The following is a 24,359-nucleotide window of genomic DNA, read 5'->3' on the forward strand; positions in this document are numbered from 1 at the left end:
AACTCCGTTTCTCAAGCCACTTTTCCTCTGTCTTACACAATATTCCCCCCACTTCCGTTGTATCTGTTGGATAGTATGTACCTTTCCTTCTCCAAGCATTTCGGTATGGGTAAGCACTTGACCTGTTCCATCACATAGCACGTGATCCCAGCCACGCAACTAAATGCCCAATCAGCGTTGCGTGTCAGCTTAGTGATGCCGCCGCAACCCGTTGCCAGTGGAGGCTGCCCATCAACCCGCCCGCCAGACGCGCCCTCCCTCTCTTCCTCTTGTTTCCCTTCCCTTGCGAAAACCACACCATCGCAACCTACCCAACCACCCCTCTCCAACCCTCGGACCTGGTGGATTATTCTACATCCCGACTCACACGATAACCCTCACTATCAGATATTGCGCCCTTCTTTTTTCGTTTCTAGATTAACAGCCCCTTTCGGCCTTAGGGAAGAAAGCATCAGTCGCCGATATTTTCGTTTTCTGGATACACCGCGTCGTCGCATTTGGGTTGCTAGGGATTTCCCACGAACCACCCCGCATTAGGCGGGCTTATACCTTTAAGAATAATCGATTTTGATATCTTCCCATCAAACATTGTGACACCATGTTCTATTCGGAGACACTTCTGTCAAAAACGGGGCCGCTGGCCCGGGTTTGGTTATCGGCCAACTTGGAGCGCAAACTTTCCAAATCGCATATTTTACAGTCGGATATCGAGAGTAGTGTCAGTGCCATTGTCGACCAAGGACAGGCCCCCATGGCTTTGCGATTGAGCGGTCAGTTGTTGCTGGGTGTGGTCCGGATCTATAGCCGAAAGGCACGCTACCTTTTGGATGACTGCAATGAGGCTCTTATGAAAATTAAGATGGTATGCTCGAATAATTGATACTGTTCCAAGGAAAATCACTAAAGCAATAATGACTAGGCTTTCCGCTTGACCAATAACAATGACCTGACAACTACTGTTGTTGCTCCAGGTGGTATCACTTTACCAGATGTGCTTACGGAATCTGACCTTTTCATGAATTTGGATTCTTCTTTGCTCTTACCCCAGCCCCTCAATTTTGAACCCGAGGGAAAGCGCCCTGGAACATCGATGGATTTTGGAAGCCAGCTTTTCCCAGACAGCAGTCTTCGACGCTCTGTGTCCCAAGAGCCTGCACGCCTCGAAGACCATACCTTGGTAGACCTTGATTTGGGAGAGGATGATACACCTCTGGGCCATGACTTCAGCATGGAAGTTGGTCGAGATGCGCCGGCACCTCGCCCCGTCGAGGAAGATCTTTTCAGCGATGCTGGCAAGTTCAACGATGTTGATTTGCCTTTGGACCTCGGTGAGGATGATGCACCCTTGGATAAGATGGACTTGGGCAATGAGGGCCCACAAGACACATTTCTGCAGGCAGACTACACAGCCATGGACCTTGGCGATGATGGAGAATTAGCATTCGATGCCGAGGAGCGCAGATCTGAACGCGATTCTAATACCCCTCTTTCGGTAATGCCAGACGAAGACATGGATAAACTCCAACAAGAGCAAGACGAGGACCAGGAGCAGGATGAGGGAGAGGGTGAGGCAGGGGACGACACGGGTGTCCAACACTTGCAGCGCGCGAAGCGACGGAAGGTTATGGTCACGGAGTTTGATTCGGAAATTGATTACAAAGCTCATATCATTAAGGGGTTGCAAGCGGATCGCTCCGCTATACTGAAGCCGACATCCTTCCTGCCCCGTGATCCTATCTTGCTCACTCTCATGAACATGCAAAAGAATGGCGACTTTGTGACGAATGTGCTGGGAGAAGGTCGCGGCCGTGGCTGGGCTCCAGAGCTTCGTGACTTGCTCTCCTTCGATGCTATAAAGAAGGCCGGTGAGCTGAAAAGGAAGCGTGATAGCGGAATTGCAGACATGGATATTGAAGCGGCCACCGCCCCCGCTTTGGAATTGGGCGAAGAAGAAGAAGCTATCTTGCCGGTCGATGAAGGTGTTGGTCTTGACCCGGCGCTTCACCAGCGGTCCGAGATTGAATTCCCTGGCGACGAAGAGGACCAGGATTTGCACCTGAGTGATGATGAGGGTATGAACCATCCCCTGGAAGACCTCGATGAGGCAATCCAGCCTGCGGACAGTGGCCCTGTCTCTCTTGGTACCAAGCATGCAGTTCACATTCTCCGTGACCGTCTGGGTGAATTTTCACCGGAACAGAAGAAGAGCGTGAAGTTCCAGGATATTCTACCGGAGCGTAAAGCTTCCAAGGCTGATGCGACGAAGATGTTCTTTGAGGTCTTGGTTTTGGCCACCAAAGATGCTGTTCAGGTTGAGCAACGCCCTGATACCGTTGGCGGGCCTCTTAAAATCCGTGGTAAACGTGCTCTCTGGGGCTCATGGGCCGAAGAGAGCGCCAACGGTGAAGTCGGCAACCAGTCTTCTCAAGTGGTGTCTTAGATACTTATCGGGCCCATGGGGTGTGAAATGTCTTTCCTTGTACAGGTAGTTTAGTCCGAGTGTCTTGTTCCTTTTTTGTTTCCTTTTTGGCTGGGTTTACCTGGAAGGCTTGTTAACTGAATGCGGGTTATTATTCATGTAATGAAACAAGGGTGTTTTGGAGTTGTCCGTGGGATTGAAAAGGTGGCTATTAAATGACTGCTTGATCCTCACTCTAGGGCTAGAGTTCTAGTTCCTGTGGGTGAGTTGCTCGGGACGATGCGTAGTTTTGTTTTCCTTTTTAACAAGGGCTTAGGTATAGAAGCGAACAATTGAATATTATATGATCCATGACACCTAGGGCTGGACGGGATAGATAAGTCAAATATAATAGTCGAATAGGTAAGCTCACATAGGGGTGACACATGTGGTTCGGGGAGTTTTCCATAGTAGATCCGATATTATATTCCAATCAGGGTACAAATGCCCGCACGTACTTTCTAGTGATAAATACTTATGTCTGTCCAAATTTGTATGGGTCTCTTGGAATAGAATTGAATACACTTGTTGGTAAGGTCCCTCACAGGAAAAAAAGTGGGAGAGGTAAAGAGAGAGGAAGAGAGAGAATAGAAGAATACGAGGGACAGGAGATATTTGTTCCACCCATAAATTATTGACCCTCTCTATATGGATAAGAAATGATGTATGTATGATATGGAAATATTAGGGTCCCCACTGACTCTGTGGCAATCGGGTGACGCCGATGTGAGGGTAATGATAATTAGATAAAAAGATTCAAGTTATGTAGTTCAATCCAGGTCCCAATGTGGCTACTAATTGCTTGACTTTTCTCTCATTCGATTATCGAAGGTGTATATCTCTATTGGAATTCTCGGTTCCACCCAGTCCGGTTTCTCGGTCATTTCCCCTAAAGGTTTAGAGTAAGTATTGCTTAGCGTGTCTCACTAGAGTGATTCTCCTCGTTATCTCGAGAAATCGCTCCGAGTTGATTTGGCGCTTGGAACGACCATTAGCACTACTCAGTAGTGTTTCTCCCCTCATTTTCTCTCTCTAAAACATAGATTTTCCTCTGATATCAATAGCGAATTCCTATATAAGGGTAAGGTTCTACCTCGTTACCCGATCATGGCTGCGTCACAGCAGGCGGTATCGCTTTATAAACAAGCTGGGAGCGTCGACTCTAGACGCTCTACAAGTGAGGAAGGAAGTGAGATGGAGGAGTTTGAGAAGGTGAGATCAGGAGGTGACGAGATAGACGGCAGTTTTGCACCGATCCAGGCACCTATAGCCGACGAAGAGCGGATGCAGAAGGTGCACTCTACCAACTCACGTCCTATCGAACGTAGCTGGTCTTTAAATGATGGATACAGCTGTCATACGGCGGATGAAGAAGGTGTCGAGAATGTCTCTGGCAATGAAGGGGGCGAGGCCAATGAATCGCATGCTTTTACCGTTGGCTGGGACGAAAATGATCCGATGAATCCCCGAAACATCAATACCTTCAGGAGATGGATTATTGTCATTATTTGCTCGCTGGGCTCTCTTTGTGTGTAAGCAGTGAACGGTCATTGTCTCGTTTCTTTCGGAGTGCTGATCCCGTGTCGAAAGGACTTGCACCTCGTCCATGTATACCGCTACCTACGACCAGATAACGGAAGAGTTCAACTGTTCTCGATTGATTGCAACGCTGGGGCTATCGTTCTTTATCTGGGGACTTGGTAGGTCTCACAGCGCCCAGAGATTGCCCGGCTTCCAAGTTTCTAACCTCCATTCATTATAGGCATTGGCCCACTGATTTTAGGACCACTCTCGGAGGTCTGTTTACCAATTCGCAAGCCCTATTGCTGCAACTGATACCCCTTAGTTTTATGGACGAAGATATATCTATATAACATCCTTTGCCCTGTTTTTAATCTGGCTGATTCCGTGTGCCGTGGCTAAAAATATCGAAACCATGATCATATGCCGCTTTTTCAATGGTATCGCCGGGAGTGCATTTCTCAGCGTTGCAGGTGGAACCGTAGGAGATTTATTTGCTCGCCATGAACTAAGCGCGCCTATGATGCTCTACACAGCTTCACCTTTCGTTGGACCTGAAGTAGGACCATTGTGAGTTTTGTTATTAGCCTTAAGGGTTAAAATGCCGTCAGCTAGGTTTGCATTGCCATGACTGACAAGAAATTCCAGGGTTGGTGGATTCATAAATCAATTCACCACATGGTATGTCTTCCTTACCCGCTATTTGGAAATGATTGCAGCTGACGCCCCTACCTCTTATTCTCAGGCGCTGGACATTCTACGTGCTTCTTATCTGGACAGGCGTATTGCTAATATCCATTGTTCTCTTTGTCCCAGAGACCTATCATCCGGTGTAAGTAATCTGTCAAAGTTATTTTCTGAACTCTGAGCTTCTAACACCAAAATGACTAGACTTTTGCGACGGAAGGCGGAGGCGATTCGCAAAGAAACTGGAGACCAGCGATGGAAAGCTCCGATTGAAAAGTTGAATCGCTCGATAGCACAGACAGTGTTAAGCTCAATTTACAGGCCTGTGCTTCTCCTGACACTGGAGCCCATGTGCTTGTGTCTCTGTATATTCTCCGCCATTTTGCTGGGTATAATTTATCTTTTCTTTGGAGCGTTCCAGTTAGTATTTGGCAGTGTGTATGGGCTTGAGCTATGGCAGCGCGGTCTTTGCTTTCTCGGTCTTTTTGTGGGAATGGTTTTTGCTATCCTATCCGATCCATTTTGGCGCCGTGTTTACCAACGCTTGGAAGAGAAACACAAGAGAACTGAGGGAACAACGGAAGACTTCCAACCAGAGTGGCGACTGCCTCCAGGTGTGTATTCTCTTGCTTCACAGAGGCGCTAACGTCACAAGACCTGTTAATCACACAATGTAGCGATCCTCGGCGGTCCTCTTGTTACCATGGGATTGTTCATATTTGCTTGGACAATATATCCTCATGTGCATTGGATTGCTCCTATCATTGGCAGTGCATCTTTTGGGGCCGGGTGAGTTTACGAAAGGACCCAGTTATACAGTCGCCCTGGAACCTTGACTAGCGCCGCAATCGCGAACATGGATGCTCATAGCTTTTGTTTTGGGTAGGACCATCCTTGTTTATTCGGGCATTTTCACTTTCTTGGTCGATGCGTATCCAATTTATGCCGCAAGCTCCCTAGCAGCGAACAGCTTCGCTCGTTCTACGTTCGGAGGAGTCTTTCCTCTTTTTGGAATACAAAGTAAGAGAACCCTCGCTTGATGTCCTATATATACCCCCCCCCTCCCTCTTATATGTTGCAAGGTCTTATTGCCTGCTACATACCAAGATCTATAACAAGGGTATACTCTACATCATATGATGGACTTTGTCCTGTTAGATCCTGCCGTTATCAATAATTCCAGGCGACCTAACTTGCTACTGCTGCTTGGCCATATCTAGACTGCCAGTTGGTGGCTAACGAGTGCAGTGTACAACAGTCTAGGATACCACTGGGCTTCTTCGCTTCTAGCTTTCCTAACGCTTCTTATGGCGCCATTCCCGTCAGTCTCTCCAAACTATCAACTTTCCTTGGATTCATTATTTCTGCTTTGATTTTGAATTGGTGGCTTTCCCTTTCACTCGAATGCCTCAGCCGCAACGGCTTGGTATAGTGGATGTCTGCAGCTGGGGGGTTTAGATTTCCCGCTTTGGCAATCGCCCTCACCACCAATATCACGGCCATTAGGCTCTATGGGCATTTAATATGATCAAGCTATTGTGGAGCGCGAGCTAACGTAATTGGGACGGCAGGTATATCTTTTTCCGGTATGGTAGTCGCATTCGGCAAAAGAGCCGATTTGCCGCCCGATAAATATCCACTTCTTTCCGGGACAGATGGAGGGTTCGTATCTCCATACGTATCTGAATCTGCTACTGCCTAAGGTTCATACTGATATAGTATGATTTTGGTTGAATTGGTGTGCTTAGATATGGTAGTACAGAGGGAAGGGTGACGGCTTTTACTGGTCGGGCAAGGGTCCAAGCGTGTAGAATATATTTACGTAGACAAAAGTGGTAGATTCGAATGCACAAATAAGACTAGATATTGTGCTCTTGGACTACACTGGGGACGGCTAGTATGTCCGGGATAGAATATTCGATATATGTGATATCGTACCGTTTCATATGGACTGTGGACCGACCAATATACGATAAAAGGCTTCCATTTGCTTGGGATCCTTTAATCACCAATGTTGCCTCTACCTTGCAGTTGAGTTGAAAACAGCTACGCTCTGCTTCAAGGTAGGCTGAAACGCAATGAACAAATCATGAAATAACAGAACACGAACAGAGTATAGCACGAAGCTTGTGATGAGTGAGGGTGTCAAACCAGGCAGATTGGCAAACGGCTTAAGCTCTTTCAGCTGTCATTCACGCTTGCCTGGGAGAAGAGAATGGGCAGTAGGTTAGGGCTGTTGTGGCCCGGGAGCCGAGGCAATTCCTGGATTTGATATAGCGTTTGATGGTCGGGGAAAGACGGAAGAGTGACGAGGGAGATTTCCGAGAACAGCCGGCATGGCTAGGGGAAAAATAAATGGCTCATATTGAATGGACTTCTTGTGGGTGATCCTTGACGAGGGTTCTGGCTGCCTTAGTAGGTGGCCTTACCAAGGGGTTGAATTCGCCATTCTTAGTGGGATGTGGTAGTTCGGGCCAGAGGAGAAACAGGCACTGCACCAAGTACGGCCTAGTTACGGTACCTAACTAGGTTGCAGTTGCTAAGTACGTAACTATATTTCGGTATTATTACTCTACCTACACGTGGGATCTGAATCTGGAGATACCCGCACAATTACCGATGTATTGTAGATTGTATCAATCACTACTTATCACAAGCTTCAATGGATACAATGCATGTGAGATATAGTGCCTCCTTCAGGACTGATAGTATGCAATCATTTTGGAAAGAGCTATATCAACTATATTGATCAAAACACAATATTTACGCTTTCTTTTCTTTTCTTCTTCTTCATTTTTCTTTTTTTCTTTCTTGGACTTATCTATCTCGTAAGCTGACGCTAAAATTACCATTTGATTTATTTGATTGATATTTTCCTATTTTTACCCTGTAAGGAAGGTTCGAAAACAAGATTACCAAACGACAAGTAATTCCTTCTCGTTAAAACAACCTCAAATTGGGATTATGATTACGTTCCCGCCTTTCGATGATGATTGTTAGTGACATTTGAGGTGATTTTTGACACCCAATTGACAATTCGACGTGCCTAGACTTGGGACACGCGACTCTTTGCCTGCTCGTGTTGGTGGCTTTTTCTTTTTTGACCTTTTTTTTACATATTCTTTCTGTTGACTAACTAGCAATTTCTGTCATCTTTTCTTTTTTCTATTTCTTTTTTTTTACTCTCTTTGTGTCCATTTTACTATTAATCTCTCAGCCACTACCTATCTTTTTCCCCGCGTTTCCACAAATTTTACTTCCTCGAATCTCTCTCCCTCTCTCCCCTCATCGTTGGACTCTCCCCTCCTTGTGACTTTATTTTAATACGCCACTTATCTCAAGTCATTTCCCGCATTGTTTCTCCTCCCCTGGAATCTTATCTCGGCGTCGCTCTTCCAGACTGTTGGATCTTCTCCCCCCGCACCCCCGACAGAACTTTTACTCACCCGCGCCTACCACGATTGATGATTAATTCAAATTGCGATCAACCTGGAAGCCAGATTACAAACCATATTATCTGACTATTTTGGGTCGATTCGTGGAGAAACACCAAGAGTTGCGCTGTGATCTACGTTAACCGAGCAAAGCCAGGCCCTCTGTTCCCAGTTACCGGTTCGCCGTCGCCGCCTTTTCTCCTGAACCCCCTCCTACCTATGAGTCGTTAGATCGAGGATCTATGCGCCCAGATCGTCGAACGGCGGCTTTTCTACCCAATATATCCATTGGTTAATAGTGAACCGGCAATCTGGATAACTACCGGCGCGCTGGCTCGCGGCGCGACGACGCGGTTTTGTCATTCGGAACAGCATAGGTGTGGCAAGTGGTGGTCGCTTTGGCTTTCAGCTCCTGACCCTTCCGTCATTGACGAACAGCACGCGCAACCGGTTTTGACGGCCGCACAAGTCGCCTCCGATTTTTTGTCACAATGACCGTTGATGCACAAGATAACACCTCAGCTCCCGCAGCCGATCGCAGTGGAGCCGAGTTAGAGGCCAGAAGTGTCGGGCGACAGGCCGAACAACCCAAGAGCAAGAGCAACGGTGATGGCAATGCGCCTGCAGAAACTGGCCAGAAACCAAACCCGAAGGATCCATCAAGACCGCGTCGGAAGAAGGCGCGAAGAGCTTGCTTTGCTTGCCAACGGGCGCATTTGACTTGCGGTACGCTAGACTGGCCTCTCAGTTTTATTCGCATAGTTCCCCCCAACACCCAAACACCCCGTCACCCTTCTCCCTCCCTCTCCTCGTCTATCATTGTTATGCCCATAGCTTCCATGCGCGGCACTTAGGGAATCGACCTATCTTCCCCCCATGTGATCATGTGGGTGAGTCTATACTGATGTATTGCTTGCACATAGGTGATGAAAGACCGTGTCAACGGTGTATTAAGCGTGGTCTTCAAGATGCATGTCACGATGGGGTTCGCAAAAAGGCCAAATATCTCCATGATGCTCCAGATGGAGCGTTGATACCTGGAATTGGCGGAAATTTCTATAATAACACGATGCGGAATAATTTGCCCTTATCTAGAAATGGCGCCAATGCAGTGAATGCCACCACACAGCAAAGTTCCAGCCCTAATTTCTATCCTACGCCACAATCGAACTCCTATAGTGTCTACCAGGAAAATACTATGACTCAAAATTCCTTTACCTCTCAGTCCCCTGTGTCGCCGACGTTCACTCTGAAAACTAACCCAGCCGCTCGAAACAACAGCCTTTCATCACAAGTTGGCCAGCAACCGCCCAGTACGGGTGTATCAGGTGCCAACCCAAGCCAGAACCCATTAGCGGGGCCCTTCTTCGACCCGAGCGACCCGGCCCTATTTAACTTTGACCTGTCTAGTATGAACTTCGAGAATCGTTATGGTGCGCTGGAGTTTGGCATGCTTGGACATATGGCTACTGGGGCTGGTGACTCACCCAGTGACTCCGCTACACAGCGAGGATCGATGGGGCGTAGTGGCTCAGCTCAATTCTCCGGAACACCGATCACCGGTGCCGCAACCTTCGGCGAAAGCCCCGGAGGTCAACAGCCGTTCATCTTTGGCGACCCTCTACTGAATGAATGGTCCAGCGGACAACCTACCGGCCAAGCACATGTGAATGTCGGGGGCGTTTACCCACAGTCTGGCCAGGGAAGTGTAATACCGGGGCATTTGACTAAAGCAGATGCGCCACATGCGTTTGCGATTGAAAGCGGCCCCGGAGGCTTCGCTAGTCCTAATGCAACGACCAGCCCCCAGATGACGACGGGCTTTGAGGATGCCACGTTCAACAACGCTGTGACAGCGAAGTCGAATGGCCTCGCCGCAAGCGGGCCGCGGCCGACGATCACGACGCCGAGTCTGAAGCACCAAAGCCTACAGGTTGGGGCTAGACGACGCCAGCGGAATCCCTCATCCATATATGAGAACGTCAAGGAGCCTTATGCCTACACTAACCGTTTCCACAACCTGACCGCGTTCATCCAGCGGCGCTTTTCCCCGCAGAAGACTTTGCAGATCGCCAAAGCGCTGGCATCGATTCGCCCATCCTTCATTGCAACGACCAAGACTCTGAATCGTGACGACCTCATATTCATGGAGAAATGTTTTCAACGAACTCTGTTCGAGTATGAGGACTTTATCAACGCATGTGGCACTCCGACGATCGTATGCCGACGCACGGGGGAAATCGCGGCCGTAGGGAAGGAATTCAGTATCCTTACCGGGTGGAAAAAAGATGTACTATTGGGCAAGGAGCCGAATTTAAATGTTAATACAGGTAGCTCGGTCCCAGGCTCGGGCACATCATCACGAAGCTTTACTCCGCGAGGCTCCGCGGTGGAAATCACCCCTGGTCGCCCGCAACCGGTATTCTTGGCTGAGCTGCTCGATGACGACAGCGTAGTGGATTTCTACGAGGATTTCGCACGTCTCGCCTTTGGGGACTCTCGTGGCAGTGTCATGACGACGTGCAAACTGTTGAAATACAAAACAAAGGAAGATATGGAGAATCAGTCGGATGAGAACCAACGGTGGAACAGCCACTTGCGAAAAGGAGGGATCGCCAGCGAGGCGGGCATGAATCAGCTAGGCTTCAAGGACGGCAAAGTTGAATGCGCATACTGCTGGACAGTGAAACGAGATGTATTTGACATCCCTATGCTTATTGTGATGAACGTAAGTAGCCTATTGTTTCTCAGGGTTGGAGGGTGCTAACTATAAACAGTTTTTGCCATGCATCTGATTTTTCTTGTTGTATTATGGGTAATGCCACGTACCATTGATGTTTAAATCTACATGTACGGTCATTCTTTGGGGGGTAAAAAATATCTTCAGTTTCTTTCCTTTTTTCCTAGTTCGCTTTTGTCTTTCACTCGATTACGCTCTGGTACTGGTACATAACTGGTTGTATGATTCCCAAGGAGCTGTTTATGGGGGCTCCTCTGTTTTCTATTGTTCCGCGCTTTTTATTGTATATAGGTATCTGCACATATTAAGGGGTGGTACATTTCTGAGTGAGTGATAGTATCATATCATTCAAGAAAGATGAATTAGCTTGAGAGAATGTAGAGTAGTTAATAGTACAGCCCGAAACACCTAAAAGTCGCCTCAAAATACATCGACGTGTCTGACAGGCAACCAATTAAAAGGTGCTCCTTTTTAAGGTTCAGCAAGATATTGGCGATTAATGTTCAAATGCTTGATGCTCTCCTGGCTATCTCACCTGAAGCAACGCAGAGAGCATTATAAACTACTTAGATGGCTCACCCCTCTCGCTTCTTTGCTCAGTCCTACACAACTGCCGCTCTGTCATCTGAGACTGGGACAGCTTATGGACCAGATGTCTGAGAGATTCAGGTCTTTACCTTGTCGTCCCGTAGAGTGGTGCTCGGATTACTTTCTGGGGCCAGCAAACATAGGACCTTACCAGAGGGCTTCTTGCCATAGGTGTGAGAAAGGATGATCTGGTTGCGATCTTCAACTGATGATGAACGATCAACAGTGTTAGCTGTGGATCAAATTGGCGCTGTTCTGGTGGTATTCAATAGGATAGGACCTTTACAGTTTTCAAATGTGATCGGGCCCTCAGACATACTGGTAAGCCCAGCTGGTTGAAAGTGCGCGTGCAAAGACACGGTCTATTGCTGATCGAGGTAGATGCTACTCTGTTCTAGGAGATGTCGTGAACCGCACTCCAACTGGACCCCCCATTCAGCACTTCCATATACACCCGATTCCGTGTCTGAAGCAGATCATCTTGCTTTGCATATCTGGGTATCTGTTACAGAAGGGGTACTACAGGATTGAGGAAAGACAGCTGAAGCAATGGTACGAGATGAAAAAGGTGCGATATGGCTCCATACAGGCGACGAAGCGTCGATTGGTGAGAAAGAATATTGTGGGATCACCGGAAGAATCAAAGACGTCATTATCCGGGGTGAAGTCTCATTCTTCTGCTAACTGTATTACATATAGGCTTAGGCCAATCAGAAGGCGAAAATGTCTATCCCACTGAGATCCAATGATGGATCATGGAGTACTCAGTCATTGAGCAGGCCGCTGTGGTCGGACTATGAGGACGAGAAGTATGGCGAGATCGTTGCTAGTTTTCTTCACTCACTCTCCAAGCATAATCGGCCCTCCTTGGAGGATGTGAAAAACTAGCATGGCAAGTCCTTAGGCGACACAAGGCCCCGGTCCATATCTTCAGGGCTAGGCCCAAGGAACTGATCGAACAGTATCCTGCAACGGGGGCCGGAAAGATCAGGAATGACATGCGAGAGATTGGAAACAAGATGATTGGCCACTGATCGGCTACGGAGGGTCAACCAAAGTGCTTTTACATTGATATCCATTGATATTAGTGATCCTTTCGTGGACAGTTAGTTTCTTTGATGGGTAATTAAGTATAGTATAGAATAGAAAGTAGTAGAGTATGTCTTGGGCGGTATAAATAAATCACCCAATCAGCACAAATCTTACCCGCTTTAGATAAAACCCCGCATTTCGTCGCCTTATCGATACTTTCTTCCACATTCCACACTCAATTGCTCATCGACACCAGGCTAATAAATCGGAGAGATTCCTTGGTCCACAAACAAAGCATGCGACCAGACGGCCCCCGAGATCCCGTTGCCGGGCCAGACAGTGGCCCGAAGCCTCCGTTTCCCATCAAGTTATCTGGCCCAGTGATCAAAGGATTTGGGCGGGGAAGCAAAGAGGTAAGTTGATCGTCCCGATCGCCACCACATAGCATACATGGCACTAAGAATCCATACACAATGGTAGTTGGGCATCCCCACGGCCAATATCCCTCCAGATGGCTTATCGGACTATCCCGACCTACAAGTTGGGGTGTATTACGGAGTGGTCGCGCTGGATCCAACCAAGTTTGCCTACGATGGCAAGACGTCGGAGGCGACGATCCTTCCAGCAGTACTGAGTATCGGATACAATCCCTTTTATAAGAATACTACTCGATCCGTGGTAAGTGACCCCCCTTACTTACAAACTCAAACACATGATATCAGGCTTAGATCTGTCACTGACGATCATAGGAAATCCACATTATGCCTCCCCTCTCATCACCGTCACCGACCGCGAACAGCGATGTGGGCCAAGTGAAATTTAATAAACTACCTGACTTCTACGGCACGAAGCTGAACTTGTTGATTCTGGGGTACATCCGCCCGGAGTATGACTATGTATCGCTAGAGGCTTTGGTTGAGGATATTCGGATTGACTGTGAGGTTGCGCGCCAGAGTCTCCAGCGAGAGGCATATGTTAGCTATCTTTCTGGGGAGGATTGTCTGGAAGGGGTACAGGGGCAGCGGAGATGGTTGGTTAGTTTTTAGAGCTTGGGTTACCTTTTTATTTTCTATTTTCTTCTTTCTTCTCTCTCTCTCTCTTTTTTTTTTGGAGTGTATTAGTATGTATTCTCTCCCTCCCTCTCTTTTTCTGTTTGCGATTTTGAGATAGACTTGCATTCATCGGTGGCGTAGGTGGATAGACAGTATTCGACGTCAACATACATAGCGTACTGATGCATGGACATAAATGGTTATAAAATTTAATAAAGTCAACCAAGTAAATAAATTAATAAAAATCAGCCCTACCTTGGCAACGGGAACATCGGTTCCTCTTGCATTGATTGCATCCTTTGGTTCGGCTGGAGCCACGATGGAGACCGCCAATACTCGTCGACGTCAGCCCAGCGATGGAAGTTGGACAGGATAAAAAAGGGGTCATTGCCTGATCTTTTGGGTTAATCAATATGCCGTTCGATCTAAAATTTAATTGTAACTGCGATTTTATTGTTCGCGTTGGGACATCATATCTTACTAACCTCTTCCCTCAATCTTTCTATCACTATATCTATATCAAATAGAATGGAACGGCTACGCCAATACTTTCATCGCCGTCGACGCAGCAGCGCAGCACCCCTTCAAGGATCTCAATCTCCTCGTCTAAGTAGTGACAGACGTAAAAAGAGCAACCAGGTTGTCCGTCGCCTATACATCACCTCCGACACAGCAGACTTTGACGCGAATATTCTCCGACGATTCGAAGCGGAGGGCTTCACTGTCGAATACATTCCTTTCCAAGAGTCCAACGAGGATCTCGAGAGGGATCGAAAAGACTTGGACAATTTGATCCACGAGCGAGAGGATGATCTCGAGCCGGGAGAGAGATATGCGATTGTCGGTATGTGCATCTCATATAATAGAATTTCATGAATACAACGAACAACTGACAAAACATAACCACTCCAAGCATACAACAAACCAGCCTACCTTCTCCTCACATCTCACCACCATCAAACAACAGCCACCAACCCCTTCCCCCTGCTCTGCGCCCTAGTAACCTACTATCCTCAAATCCCTGGGACTGAAACCCACAGCAATCTGACCGAATGCCCTAACACTACGACAAACCCCTGCATCGTGCCTCCTTCAACGACCTCTTCCTCAACAACTTCCTGCTATGACACCCTTTCTGTCCTCCCCATCCAAGTCCATCTCGCAGGACATCAGTTCACCACCCTCTGGGATGACTACAATAGCCATCCAAGCAAAAAGCGTCACAGATGTCACCTCTTCTTCTACCCGGAATCAGAACCCGGCTTTGCGGAGTCGACAGCGGAGACCCACGATGTGATCAGTGCACGACTAGCCTGGAGTCGGGCGCTGGATTGTCTGAAGCGTGGGTTCGGGTGGCCCGGAGGGAGTTGGAAGATCCCCGCCGCGGAGACGTTGTGGGTGGAGTACTGGCGTAATCTGTTCTACAACGGACAGGAGGTGAGCGGGGATGGGGTGGGGAGCCATGCAGCCAAAATGGCTAAGATGATGGTGAAGAGCGGTGGTGGTATCCCGTTGCATGGGAACAGGGATAGTGATGGAGAGGAATCGGATCCGACTGCGGAATTGAACGAGGTGGCGATGGTGAATTGCATTCCTACTTTAATCGGGGGTCGGTGCTGTCTTCTTCCGTTTCCATTTGCCTCCTTCTCCCTCCCTCTTTGTGGCCTATTCTGATTTTGGGGTTGGGGCTCTGGTGACTCTGTTTGTCGTTGCTGAGAGTTGGCTGATGATGTTTATCTAGGAAATCATCCGACTCAAATCACGAACTTCTATACTACGCAATTCTTCCCTATCGGGCCTCCGTCGCAGAGTTTTCGTCTTCTGTCTCGCACAATCGGTACAGACCGGATCGTTGATGAGCTTCTGCTCACGTTCACGCATACAGAAGAGATCCCATGGCTGCTGCCCAGTGTGCCACCTACGGGTAAACAAGTCCACGTTGTGATTATCATGACCGCTAGCTTTATTGCGGGAAAACTTGCTCGGCATAATATATACTGGGACCAGGCGAGCGTCCTAGTGCAGGTAGGGCTACTGGATCCGAGTCAGGTGCCAGGCGGTTTCAAGGCTATCGGGAAGAACAAGGAGGGACGGGATGTTGTAGAGAGACTTCCCGTTGTTGGAGGGGAGGGGGTCGATAGGGCCTTAGCTTAAGGGTTTTGTTTGGTCTTTCGCGGTAGACTGGAGGGGCCTTTTTATTTTTTGGCGCGGATAATTATACCCGTGTGGTATAGAATTTGAAGTAGTATATACATGCATCAACATCGATTCGAAGTCCACTCAGACATACCTCAAACTAGCAATGTCACTGCTAACACCTCCTGGGCTCTTCAATGTCCTAAGACTAGCCTCCTGTGCAAGAGGGATGACATCTTCCACGTTCTTTGCTCCCTTCGCAAGTCCTGAGATTACCGCTCCCAGAAGCGTATCCCCGGCTCCATTGACACTAACAATCTCCTCATCGGGCAGCACGGCGGCTGGCGGAAACAATCTCAGGTACACTCCCCCAATCAACTCATCAGTGATTGCAGCACGTGAGAGGATATAAGGAGCCGAATCGGGTGATGTGAGGCGCGGGTCACCGGGGCGAAGCAGCTGAGTGACAAGAACACCCTGCGACCCCAGTTTGGTAATGAGGCAGGGAATGTAAGGAAGGAGTTGGATACTCTGCTGGGGTATGCCCTTATCTACAAGATGGTTTGATGTCATTGCTACGAGCCGGTCTCGAGCCCCTGCTGATGACATGCCCATCGCATCTATGATGCGCCACCAGCCATCAGAGTCAAGCAGCCCGCTCTCGCGTGCAGCCATGTACATGGTAGTGAGTTCAAATTGATTGGGGGTCGCTAGGCTGATCGCATGGTTGGGGACGGATGTCGACGGGCTAATTGCCGCATTTGCCTCGGCGCTTCTGCTGAATAGACGGCGGCTTTTGGCATTGGATACGGGCTCGAAGGCGACTCGTGCGCCATGCTTCTTGGCTACAGAGACCCAGTTGGAAAGGACCCCGGGACTCCAGTTCGCATCGACGATGACCCATTGAGGCTTTGTGCGGGAGAGGAGAGTCTCCCAGAAATTCCCAAAGTCCAAATTCTTCCCTGGCAGCTCCATAATACCCATGTCTGCCATGGCCACAACGAGGTCTTTCCTAGCATCATTAACAGCTACATACTGGGCAGTCCTGGCGTCGTTTGAAGCGGGCAGTATCTGTACACCAGCGGTGGAGAGCCCCTCTTTTTGAAGAGCCGATAGGGCTGCACGGCCACTTAGATCGTCACCGACAAGACTACAAAAGAGAACGGAGCTGCCAAGATACTTTGTAGCAATGGCAACATTGTGACCCACACCGCCAAGGCTCTGTCTGATGTTGGCTGGATTTGAAGTATCGGAAATAGGTTTGATGTCTTGTTCTCCTGCAGGAGGAGCATAATCACAGGAAAAATCGACCGCGAGAGAGCCAGCAACAAGAACGTCTACTTTGTCTAGTGCCTCGATGGATCCTTCAGTAGTTGGATTGAGCTTAAGCTCTGTCTCTGAAGTTGCTTGGTCAGCTCTGACGTCTCCAGAAATTGCTGGCATATGCCTGAAGACACCTCGAAATTAGGGTCTTTCCGAGTCGCATCCGAAGAGGGAAACTCACCGCTCATTAAGCGTTCCATTAGATTGTTCCAAGTTGGCAAGCTCCACGGCGACACGAGTAGCGCGCTGCACGTTGGCCTCAACTAAGGCACGATTGGCTACGACACTCTTACCACCGCTAAGTTGCTTGATTTTGGATAATACAAATGGAGTGTTGTCGCTGCCCTGGCGACCCTCGACCTCGGCAAGCCGGATTGCTTCCTCGATAATCTCATCCATTTCTTGCTTGGGAATAGACTGCTCCACCGGCACGGGGTTGGCGAAATGCATTCCAGATGAGACTGGGAGTTTTGATTGCGCATCTGCCGAGGTATCAGCATTGGTTACTACGCACGAGAAGCAGGATTGACTCACAAATTATGGCAGCTGCCTCTGCTTCATCTTGAATAACCTTTGGACTCTTTATGCCACTGTCCCGCGTGAAGAACGCAGGAAAGTCTACCTGGCCCGCACGGCCATCCGCAAACGTCCCAACACAGACACCTTCGGTCTCAAGATATTCCAAAGTGCGTGGGATGTCCAGGAAGCTTTTGCATCCCGAGCTGACAACAGCCACCGGTGTTCGTCCCAGTTCGGTGAGATCGGCTACTATGCGGTTAGGTATTTGCCACTAGGGTGTGCCAGTAGGACGCACCGGATATATCCATAGAATTCTCTCCACCGCGATGTACACCGCCTACGATCGATTAGTTTCTGATAAGAGGCCGAGGATGATACAGCGACGCACCAAGACCCCCAGTTCCAAAGACCCTAACCCCAGCCAGATGGGCCAGGATCATTGTCCCCGACACTGTTGTGCCACCGTGCACCCGTTTCCCAGCCAAGCCCTGAGTTTATCAGAAACGTTCTTCATGAAAGCGTACTAGTTAACCAACCAATCCGCATATGTAACCCAAATCTCTGCGAGATACTTTCAGGGCATTTTTGCTCTCTGCAGTTGAAGCCAGCTCGATAAGTTCTTCGGCGCTAAGGCCCACCTTGGCCACACCGTTCAAAATACCAATCGTAGCGGGAATACCGCCATTAGCCCGTACGACGGTTTCCAGTAACGACGCAAGAGCAACACTCTCGGGGTATGGGAACCCTGCTCAAATTAGCTAGCAATTCATCATACACAGGTAAGTCGGAAGAGTAGGCACGTGCCATGAGTGTAGATTGTAGATTCTAGAGCTACCACAGGTTTTCCTGTGGCTACGGCATCGCGAACTTCCTCCGAGACCTGGAGAAACTTGCTTTGCGCAAGGCCATGAAGGCGTCGTGCGGGAAGAGTCAATCCCGGCGCTCTGGTTTTCCTGCAGCAGTGGCGAGCCGCAGCTCGTGAAGCAAACATAGTAGGTAGGTAGATAAAACACTATGCTGTGAGATAAGTAAGGTACGAGTGGAGAAGAGAAGAGAAAGTTGCGGAGGGCTTTATCGGCGATAAGAAAGGATAGCGTCTTTGGCCGCAGCGGTCACCGGAATCCAAAGCAGCATCGGGACACCTCAGCAATCACGCTGAATCTCGTCGCACTTCCTTCCCTCCCCCTCCCCCTCCCCCGTCTCTTCCAATTATAATCGCGGCTTTACATTATTTCTTCAATTTAGGATTATCTCCTGGTGAGAGACACTGTGTCCTAGGCGCGGTCAGCTGCACGACCGCCCATCATCACAATGAGGCCGATTACAGCATTCGCTGCATTCTGCTGGTTCCTCCTGTCAAGCAGCAGCTTAGTATGCGCCGAACCCAATTTCAAGCCCCCCCAGGCATTCAAGAACGTAAACCTGGTCCGAAATACCAACTTGGAAAAAGGATATGTTCGGGAGACCGTCAACGTGGTAGTGGAGAACGTGGATAAAGACCCGCAGAGCACCTACTACATAGCCTTCCCATCAGACGTATTTAACAAGGTCGGAGGTCTAGAAGTGAGAGATAGGAAAGCACCAGAGAAGGGCCCTTTCGACGTGGATGCGTTGTCTGTTGATTTTCCGAGGTAAGCATGCTATTGTGACGACGAAGCCACGGTTGCTTAACCTGGTTATATTATTTCATAACAGACTAGCTAATTTTTATGCTTTGCTGGACTGTAGTGATGTCCAATATTTTGCTGTTGACTTCCCCGAGCCTCTTGCGCCTAAATCGCAGGTTACTTTAGGGATCTCGTACTACCTCCTCTCCTCTCTGAGCCCGCGCCCTGCTGCCATCAACCAGGCAGATAAACAGTACCTCGCCTACTCATTCTCTGCCTACATCCATTCAGCTTATCCGACTGTGACCCAAAAGACGAAATTGAAACTTCCCAGCACCAATGTACCTGACTATACTACTACCACCGGTTTGAAGCCCGGCTCGGATCCAGAGCGTCAGGGCACAACTTACACTTACGGCCCCTATGACACGGCTGAAGTTGTTCCCGGAACTGTCTATCCGATTAGCGTGCGCTATGAATTTACCAAACCGGTGATAACGGCGTCGCTGCTGGAACGAGACCTGGAAGTGTCTCATTGGGGTGGAAACTTGGCGACGGAAGAGCGCTACTGGCTTCGCAATAACGGCTCCAATCTCGTGAATCAATTCTCGCGCGTCGAGTGGACGCTTACCAACTTCCAGCAGCTGCCTTCCTCCGCCATCCGTGAGCTCAAGTACCCTTTAAAGCCGGGTTCGGTGGATCCCTACTTCATTGATGACATCGGGAACGTGTCCACGAGCCGCTATCGTCCTGGCAAGCCTCCTAAGCGTGATGGATCTTTGGAACTTCGCCCCCGGTATCCCGTATTCGGTGGCTGGAATTACAGCTTCCGCATTGGCTGGAACAATGAGCTCTCAGCTTTCCTTCGCCGGGTGGCCGGTGACGATTCGTATGTGCTCAAGGTTCCTTTCATCGAGGGACCCAAGGTGCCTGAAGGTGTTCAGTATGAGAAGGTCGTCGTTCGGGTCGTGCTTCCTGAGGGAGCTCGCAACGTCCGGTATGAGATAATTGATACTGCCTCTAACAATGGCCTTCCTCCTACCGACCAGATTAAGTTTCATGTGTCTCCCCACAAGACCTTCATGGACACGTTGGGACGTACAGCATTGACCCTGACCGTGGAGAATCTGTCCGACGAGGCCCGTGATTCTCAGTTGGTGGTAAGTTCATCCCTCTATTATGCTTCACTTGAGTAAATACTAATATTTAACAGGTCACCTATGATTATTCCTTCTGGGATGGAATACGTAAGCCCGTAACCATCACCGCCGGACTGCTGACTGTTTTTGCAGCCGCATGGGCAATTGGAAACATTGATGTGAGCATCAAGGAACGATAGAGTGTATCATGTACTATTTGTATTCAATCTTTTTATACCTGAGCAATGTAACTGTCCTCTTCAGTAAAAGCAGACTTTGACCCTCAACTCTTACCCTTTTATCTATCTTCTACGCAAAAAATGACAATATATACTAGGATGTGCTATCTTAATAATAAGCTATTAATCCTAAGCTGAAAGGGAGGAAGAACAACCCATCCAGCGAACTACAGTTAAAATACGAAGAGCGCATAGCATCATATAAAGTACACACTATACAATAACCTTCAGGCTAGCCCCCATTTTAAGCTTGCCGACAGCTCCTCTCCCAATCATATGCATAATAGAAGCGAATATCAACGCCAGACGCCTCGCAATCCCCAGCCGAAGTCAAGCAAAAGACTACCCAACTAGATTTGCTCTAAGCAAATCGAAGGAAAGCTATGAATCCTCAAATTTCCTCTTCACGCCATTCCCATTCACATGTGGGGGTGCTTGTCTTGCTCTTCGTTTCCGCTCTTCGTCCTCCGAAGCCATCTGAGCTTGGCGCTTCTTCCAGGCTGCCTTGATTGCTGGTGCAGCACGAATCAGATCGTCTTCTGTCACACGGTCCTGAATACTCTCGAGAACCTTCTCAACGGTAGAGATGTGATTTGCATCGGTCTTGTCATCTCGAAGGCGATGATAGCGCCAGCGGCCATGTTCATCCTTCGCACATTCGACGATGGTATCATCGAGTGGCAATCCCAGTGCCTTAAGCTCCTCCCATTCCGCCGGTGTGACATACATTTCTGCCCAGTGCCGGTACTCGTTAGAATTAAGCATTACGAACAGATGGAAGATGGGCATAGCATCGTAGTCCGGATACGGCTCCGAGATACCATCGGCCTCATCATCCGTATCAGGCTCCAGGATGGGGAACTCCAAGCGCATACGGAAATCGATTGTATTCTCGGCCGGAGGCTTCCATTTAAGGATGTGTTCATCCGTGCCGATGCGGTAGGGCGTACTCCGACAGGTGAAGATCAGGCCATCATTGCCGTGAATTTTCTTGACTTTGGGAATGATCTCACGGAACATCATCTCAATACCGTAGCTAAACTGGGTGGATTTGTCCTCGACGGCGAAGATGCGGTGCTGTTTCTCTTCGGGAAAACGTTGGTAGAGCGCATTGTAGGGCTTGAGAACCTTTTCCTTGAAGTACGCCAACCGTTTATCCAGTGTGCGATGCATCAGGCTCTGTCCGTCCAGAACTAGACAGTCAAAAACGAGGTATTTTAGTTGCTGTGTTCCGTCCTCATATGTATCGTTCACCAACTCGCCGTCAACCAGGGTGTCCACGTGGTACGACTGGAAAGTTTCATCATCGGGGAGCGGGAAATGCAAGCCCGGGACGTAACGGTAGTCATTTTTGCGGTCGATCAGGTAGTGAATCTCGGGGGTTTCCGAGTCTGGATCGCCGCGGGCGAAATACATCAAACAGCGGATGCCGTCGGTTTTCTCGCAGACGTAGTAGTCTTCCCGTTGGAGCTCGAGTAGATGGCGGTTCGAGAAACTGACGGGCTGTGCGCCGGGGAAGTTGAGGTTGTTGCGGCCTAGGAGAGTCGCGACTTCGCGGCGGAATTGGTCCGCTAAGTCGGGCTCTGCCTTGATTCCGACAGCGTCGAGGTCGGGAACGGAATTCGACATCGCGAAAAGATTCGGTTGGGTTTAGGGATTGCGTGGCGCAGATAGAACGTCAGGGTCAAGGTGTCCAGTTGATAGCAGTCCAGTGCGAGGAGATCAGGACTTCCGCCCGTAGGCGCAGAAGCTATAGCTTCCCCAGTAGGTGTGAAAACCGCAGTGATGTTGAGGTGTGATACAGGTGAACCGCATGTGTTCCGCCTTCAGAAGATCGGTGGGCGCATATGGAGCTAAACCAGTCTTTATCACGCGGTGGTTGTTGGGGATAGCTTGTCGTGGCCTGAGGCACAAAACCCTCCCGTTCCAAGTATGGCTCAGGTTGTAACTACTCCAATAGCATTCACAGAATACACAACTAGTTATCTACCAAAGGAACGGATAGACAAGGAACATCAACTAATTTACAGACAACCTCGCCAGTGGTACAATAGACTCCGGGGTATCATATCATCACAAAAATTCGAATTAGACCGTTCCGTAGGTTCCCTGAACGCCATCCCGGACTCCACAATGTGGCAGTCACAATTCAAGTAGTAAAAAGAATGAAAGGATCATTACTCATCGCTGCTGTTGAGATCGACACAAGGTCTGTAAGCCTGTTCGCCTACGAGCCTGCCGCTATTGGCAGTTTCTTCGCGGCTGGCACCGGAGTCTTATTGCCCACATCCGTAGTATTGTCCACACTTGCAGCGACCGGAGATGCCAAGACCACGTCATCCACAGGAGTAAAGAGATTCCCATCTGTGGATGTGGTATTGTTGTCGCCGGTGGAAAAGAATCCGCCACCCCGCGCACCACCCAGAGCGTGGGATAGCATTTCCTTGATGCGGACATATTGGTATTTCTTTTTGGTCGAGATCAGAGTATGAGTGATGATGGGCTGCGGGTGAGAGCGAGTGATAGCAGCCATCACAGAGTCTTTCTCTTCGTCAGAATCGACGGGACCATTGTTATCCATATCATCCTGTAGAGGAGCATTGGCATCGATTGCAGCCTCTGGACCGCAAAACAGATCAGCTCTATCTGGAAACCCATCCCTAAGCTATACGGGCAATACTCACTCTGCTGACGAGCCTGATTCTTCTTTTGATAAGCCTGGAGTAGCATATCGTACGGCAAGGAACGACCAGGAACTGCTCGCTTTGCACCCATAGAATGACTCTTACAGGTCAGTGACCTCGCACATTGAGCACCATTTGGCAAAGTAACACCACATTGCTTCTCGACATCGACGGGACCCTTAGGCTTCGGAGCCTTAGGTTTAGGTTCCTCCTTCTTCTTTTTCTTCTTCGGCTCCTTATCCTTATCATCTTCTCCCTCCGCTTTGCGCTTCTTCCCCTTCTTCGTCCCATCATCCGCCATCCCCTTAACGGCGCTCTTCTTGGCGCTCTTCTGACCTTTCATGGAATCATCGCCTTCGCCGCCCGCGGCGTCCTCATCCCCATCCTTATCACCCGCCTTGGCTCGGTTGGCCGCATCGCGCGCCTCCTTCTTCCGCCTCGCCTTCTCCTGCTTCGCCCTTATACAGCCCCGAATATGTTCAACAGCATTCTGCTTGAGGACCGGCCTCTTGCACGTCTTACAAATCACTGTTTCTAGGTGATCCTCTTCTCGCGGCTTGCCCGTAGGGAAAGCGGTCATAGTCTTCTCATCGATCTCGGGGAGAATAGGCGATGAACCGGGGGAATCGGGCGCATCTTCACGCCGTTAAATCATTAGCCCATTTCCAAATGCCCCCCGCCCAAATTAAGATAGATGAAAGAAAAACAATACAGTAAACGCACCATCGCCTTTCTTCTTGCTCAGCTTAACTGACTTCTTCAACCTAATCTTGCCGGGCTTGGTATCTTTCTCAGAGAACTTGTAACCGGACGCATCGACTAAGCTGCCTGCCGATGGCGCTAACCACAGATAAGCCCCCAAAATCAGCACGAATCAACCCGCGTTGATGTTATAGCTTAAGTATGACTCCGGGAGGGTTTGTGATACGTACCTTTGGCCACACCGTTGGTAGCCATGCCTAACCCACCAACGACCGAGTGAGCGAATCAACTTCGATAGTAAAAAGCTATGGAGAGAGTCAATGAGTGGAAGGGTATGATATGATATTGAGCGACAGAACGCTAGTTTGTCGTGAGGTTGAGGTGCGCGTGATATGGTCGAGGTGATCCGGGGCTGCTCCGCATTGGGGTGTCACGTGCTTATTGCTAGGTTAATGGGAGGCGGTGTTTTCATGAAGGCTACTGTACAAATTACGGTGG

General features: G+C 49.1%; 9 protein-coding genes across 9 annotated transcripts; 6 read left to right on the plus strand and 3 right to left on the minus strand.

Annotated features, from left to right (window-relative positions):
* The first annotated feature begins 86 nt into the window (after window positions 1-86).
* On the plus strand, window positions 87-3,042 carry BDW43DRAFT_285075 (kleisin alpha). The gene is made up of 2 exons (XM_032042904.1): window positions 87-862; window positions 920-3,042. The coding sequence occupies exons 1-2, from the start codon at window positions 599-601 to the stop codon at window positions 2,438-2,440; spliced, it is 1,785 nt and encodes a 594-aa protein (XP_031897425.1). The 5' UTR covers window positions 87-598; the 3' UTR covers window positions 2,441-3,042.
* Window positions 3,043-3,198: 156 nt separating this feature from the next.
* Window positions 3,199-7,028, plus strand: BDW43DRAFT_285076 (MFS transporter). The gene is made up of 11 exons (XM_032042905.1): window positions 3,199-3,990; window positions 4,049-4,158; window positions 4,221-4,255; window positions 4,305-4,549; window positions 4,628-4,660; window positions 4,725-4,811; window positions 4,871-5,280; window positions 5,344-5,455; window positions 5,553-5,686; window positions 5,915-5,987; window positions 6,238-7,028. Exons 1-11 carry the CDS (start codon window positions 3,566-3,568, stop codon window positions 6,296-6,298), a joined length of 1,725 nt encoding a protein of 574 aa, XP_031897426.1. The 5' UTR covers window positions 3,199-3,565; the 3' UTR covers window positions 6,299-7,028.
* Window positions 7,029-8,261: 1,233 nt separating this feature from the next.
* BDW43DRAFT_160807 (transcription activator of gluconeogenesis acuK) lies at window positions 8,262-11,239 on the plus strand. The gene has a single exon (XM_032038595.1). It carries the CDS (start codon window positions 9,005-9,007, stop codon window positions 10,865-10,867), a length of 1,863 nt encoding a protein of 620 aa, XP_031897427.1. The 5' UTR covers window positions 8,262-9,004; the 3' UTR covers window positions 10,868-11,239.
* Window positions 11,240-12,657: 1,418 nt separating this feature from the next.
* Window positions 12,658-13,797, plus strand: fmn1 (riboflavin kinase). Its single transcript, XM_032042906.1, has 3 exons — window positions 12,658-12,873; window positions 12,941-13,138; window positions 13,210-13,797. Exons 1-3 carry the CDS (start codon window positions 12,757-12,759, stop codon window positions 13,504-13,506), a joined length of 612 nt encoding a protein of 203 aa, XP_031897428.1. The 5' UTR covers window positions 12,658-12,756; the 3' UTR covers window positions 13,507-13,797.
* A 133-nt stretch (window positions 13,798-13,930) lies between these two features.
* Window positions 13,931-15,273, plus strand: BDW43DRAFT_285091 (dienelactone hydrolase). The gene is made up of 3 exons (XM_032042907.1): window positions 13,931-14,356; window positions 14,426-15,193; window positions 15,254-15,273. Exons 1-2 carry the CDS (start codon window positions 14,041-14,043, stop codon window positions 15,184-15,186), a joined length of 1,077 nt encoding a protein of 358 aa, XP_031897429.1. The 5' UTR covers window positions 13,931-14,040; the 3' UTR covers window positions 15,187-15,193; window positions 15,254-15,273.
* A 519-nt stretch (window positions 15,274-15,792) lies between these two features.
* On the minus strand, window positions 15,793-18,481 carry BDW43DRAFT_302321 (pseudouridine-5'-phosphate glycosidase/carbohydrate kinase family protein; the record flags this gene model as incomplete). Its single annotated transcript, XM_032045215.1, has 7 exons — window positions 15,793-17,095; window positions 17,153-17,453; window positions 17,506-17,736; window positions 17,786-17,827; window positions 17,879-17,978; window positions 18,027-18,235; window positions 18,295-18,481. The coding sequence occupies 7 exons, from the start codon at window positions 18,479-18,481 to the stop codon at window positions 15,793-15,795; spliced, it is 2,373 nt and encodes a 790-aa protein (XP_031897430.1).
* On the plus strand, window positions 18,284-20,517 carry BDW43DRAFT_160833 (dolichyl-diphosphooligosaccharide--protein glycotransferase subunit OST1). The gene is made up of 3 exons (XM_032038596.1): window positions 18,284-19,121; window positions 19,219-20,257; window positions 20,311-20,517. The coding sequence occupies exons 1-3, from the start codon at window positions 18,802-18,804 to the stop codon at window positions 20,434-20,436; spliced, it is 1,485 nt and encodes a 494-aa protein (XP_031897431.1). The 5' UTR covers window positions 18,284-18,801; the 3' UTR covers window positions 20,437-20,517.
* A 48-nt stretch (window positions 20,518-20,565) lies between these two features.
* Window positions 20,566-22,335, minus strand: BDW43DRAFT_285104 (mRNA guanylyltransferase). The gene has a single exon (XM_032042908.1). The coding sequence runs from the start codon at window positions 22,102-22,104 to the stop codon at window positions 20,857-20,859; it is 1,248 nt and encodes a 415-aa protein (XP_031897432.1). The 5' UTR covers window positions 22,105-22,335; the 3' UTR covers window positions 20,566-20,856.
* BDW43DRAFT_285106 (deubiquitination module subunit SGF73) lies at window positions 22,336-24,222 on the minus strand. The gene is made up of 4 exons (XM_032042909.1): window positions 24,092-24,222; window positions 23,883-23,999; window positions 23,160-23,795; window positions 22,336-23,094 (listed from the first exon to the last, which is right to left on the minus strand). Exons 1-4 carry the CDS (start codon window positions 24,114-24,116, stop codon window positions 22,703-22,705), a joined length of 1,170 nt encoding a protein of 389 aa, XP_031897433.1. The 5' UTR covers window positions 24,117-24,222; the 3' UTR covers window positions 22,336-22,702.
* Window positions 24,223-24,359: the final 137 nt, after the last annotated feature.

Source organism: Aspergillus alliaceus, assembly GCF_009176365.1.
Source record: "Aspergillus alliaceus strain CBS 536.65 unplaced genomic scaffold BDW43scaffold_41, whole genome shotgun sequence".
Classification (NCBI taxonomy): domain Eukaryota; kingdom Fungi; phylum Ascomycota; class Eurotiomycetes; order Eurotiales; family Aspergillaceae; genus Aspergillus; species Aspergillus alliaceus.

Bases quoted from the DNA above. Each gene is read 5' to 3' on its own strand.
- BDW43DRAFT_285075 (XM_032042904.1), top strand. From the start codon at position 599: ATGTTCTATTCGGAGACACTTCTGTCAAAAACGGGGCCGCTGGCCCGG. The intron at 863-919 runs GTATGCTCGAAT...AATAATGACTAG, and splicing joins CTCTTATGAAAATTAAGATG to GCTTTCCGCTTGACCAATAA.
- BDW43DRAFT_285076 (XM_032042905.1), top strand. From the start codon at position 3,566: ATGGCTGCGTCACAGCAGGCGGTATCGCTTTATAAACAAGCTGGGAGC. The intron at 4,550-4,627 runs GTGAGTTTTGTT...AAGAAATTCCAG, and splicing joins GGACCTGAAGTAGGACCATT to GGTTGGTGGATTCATAAATC. The intron at 5,456-5,552 runs GTGAGTTTACGA...TGTTTTGGGTAG, and splicing joins AGTGCATCTTTTGGGGCCGG to GACCATCCTTGTTTATTCGG.
- BDW43DRAFT_160807 (XM_032038595.1), top strand. From the start codon at position 9,005: ATGTATTGCTTGCACATAGGTGATGAAAGACCGTGTCAACGGTGTATT.
- fmn1 (XM_032042906.1), top strand. From the start codon at position 12,757: ATGCGACCAGACGGCCCCCGAGATCCCGTTGCCGGGCCAGACAGTGGC. The intron at 12,874-12,940 runs GTAAGTTGATCG...ACACAATGGTAG, and splicing joins TTGGGCGGGGAAGCAAAGAG to TTGGGCATCCCCACGGCCAA. The intron at 13,139-13,209 runs GTAAGTGACCCC...TGACGATCATAG, and splicing joins AGAATACTACTCGATCCGTG to GAAATCCACATTATGCCTCC.
- BDW43DRAFT_285091 (XM_032042907.1), top strand. From the start codon at position 14,041: ATGGAACGGCTACGCCAATACTTTCATCGCCGTCGACGCAGCAGCGCA. The intron at 14,357-14,425 runs GTATGTGCATCT...AACCACTCCAAG, and splicing joins AGAGAGATATGCGATTGTCG to CATACAACAAACCAGCCTAC.
- BDW43DRAFT_160833 (XM_032038596.1), top strand. From the start codon at position 18,802: ATGAGGCCGATTACAGCATTCGCTGCATTCTGCTGGTTCCTCCTGTCA. The intron at 19,122-19,218 runs GTAAGCATGCTA...GCTGGACTGTAG, and splicing joins TTGTCTGTTGATTTTCCGAG to TGATGTCCAATATTTTGCTG. The intron at 20,258-20,310 runs GTAAGTTCATCC...AATATTTAACAG, and splicing joins CCCGTGATTCTCAGTTGGTG to GTCACCTATGATTATTCCTT.
- BDW43DRAFT_285104 (XM_032042908.1), bottom strand. From the start codon at position 22,104: ATGTCGAATTCCGTTCCCGACCTCGACGCTGTCGGAATCAAGGCAGAG.
- BDW43DRAFT_285106 (XM_032042909.1), bottom strand. From the start codon at position 24,116: ATGGCTACCAACGGTGTGGCCAAAG. The intron at 23,796-23,882 runs GTGCGTTTACTG...AACGGCGTGAAG, and splicing joins GAGCAAGAAGAAAGGCGATG to ATGCGCCCGATTCCCCCGGT. The intron at 23,095-23,159 runs GTGAGTATTGCC...TTTGCGGTCCAG, and splicing joins GAATCAGGCTCGTCAGCAGA to AGGCTGCAATCGATGCCAAT.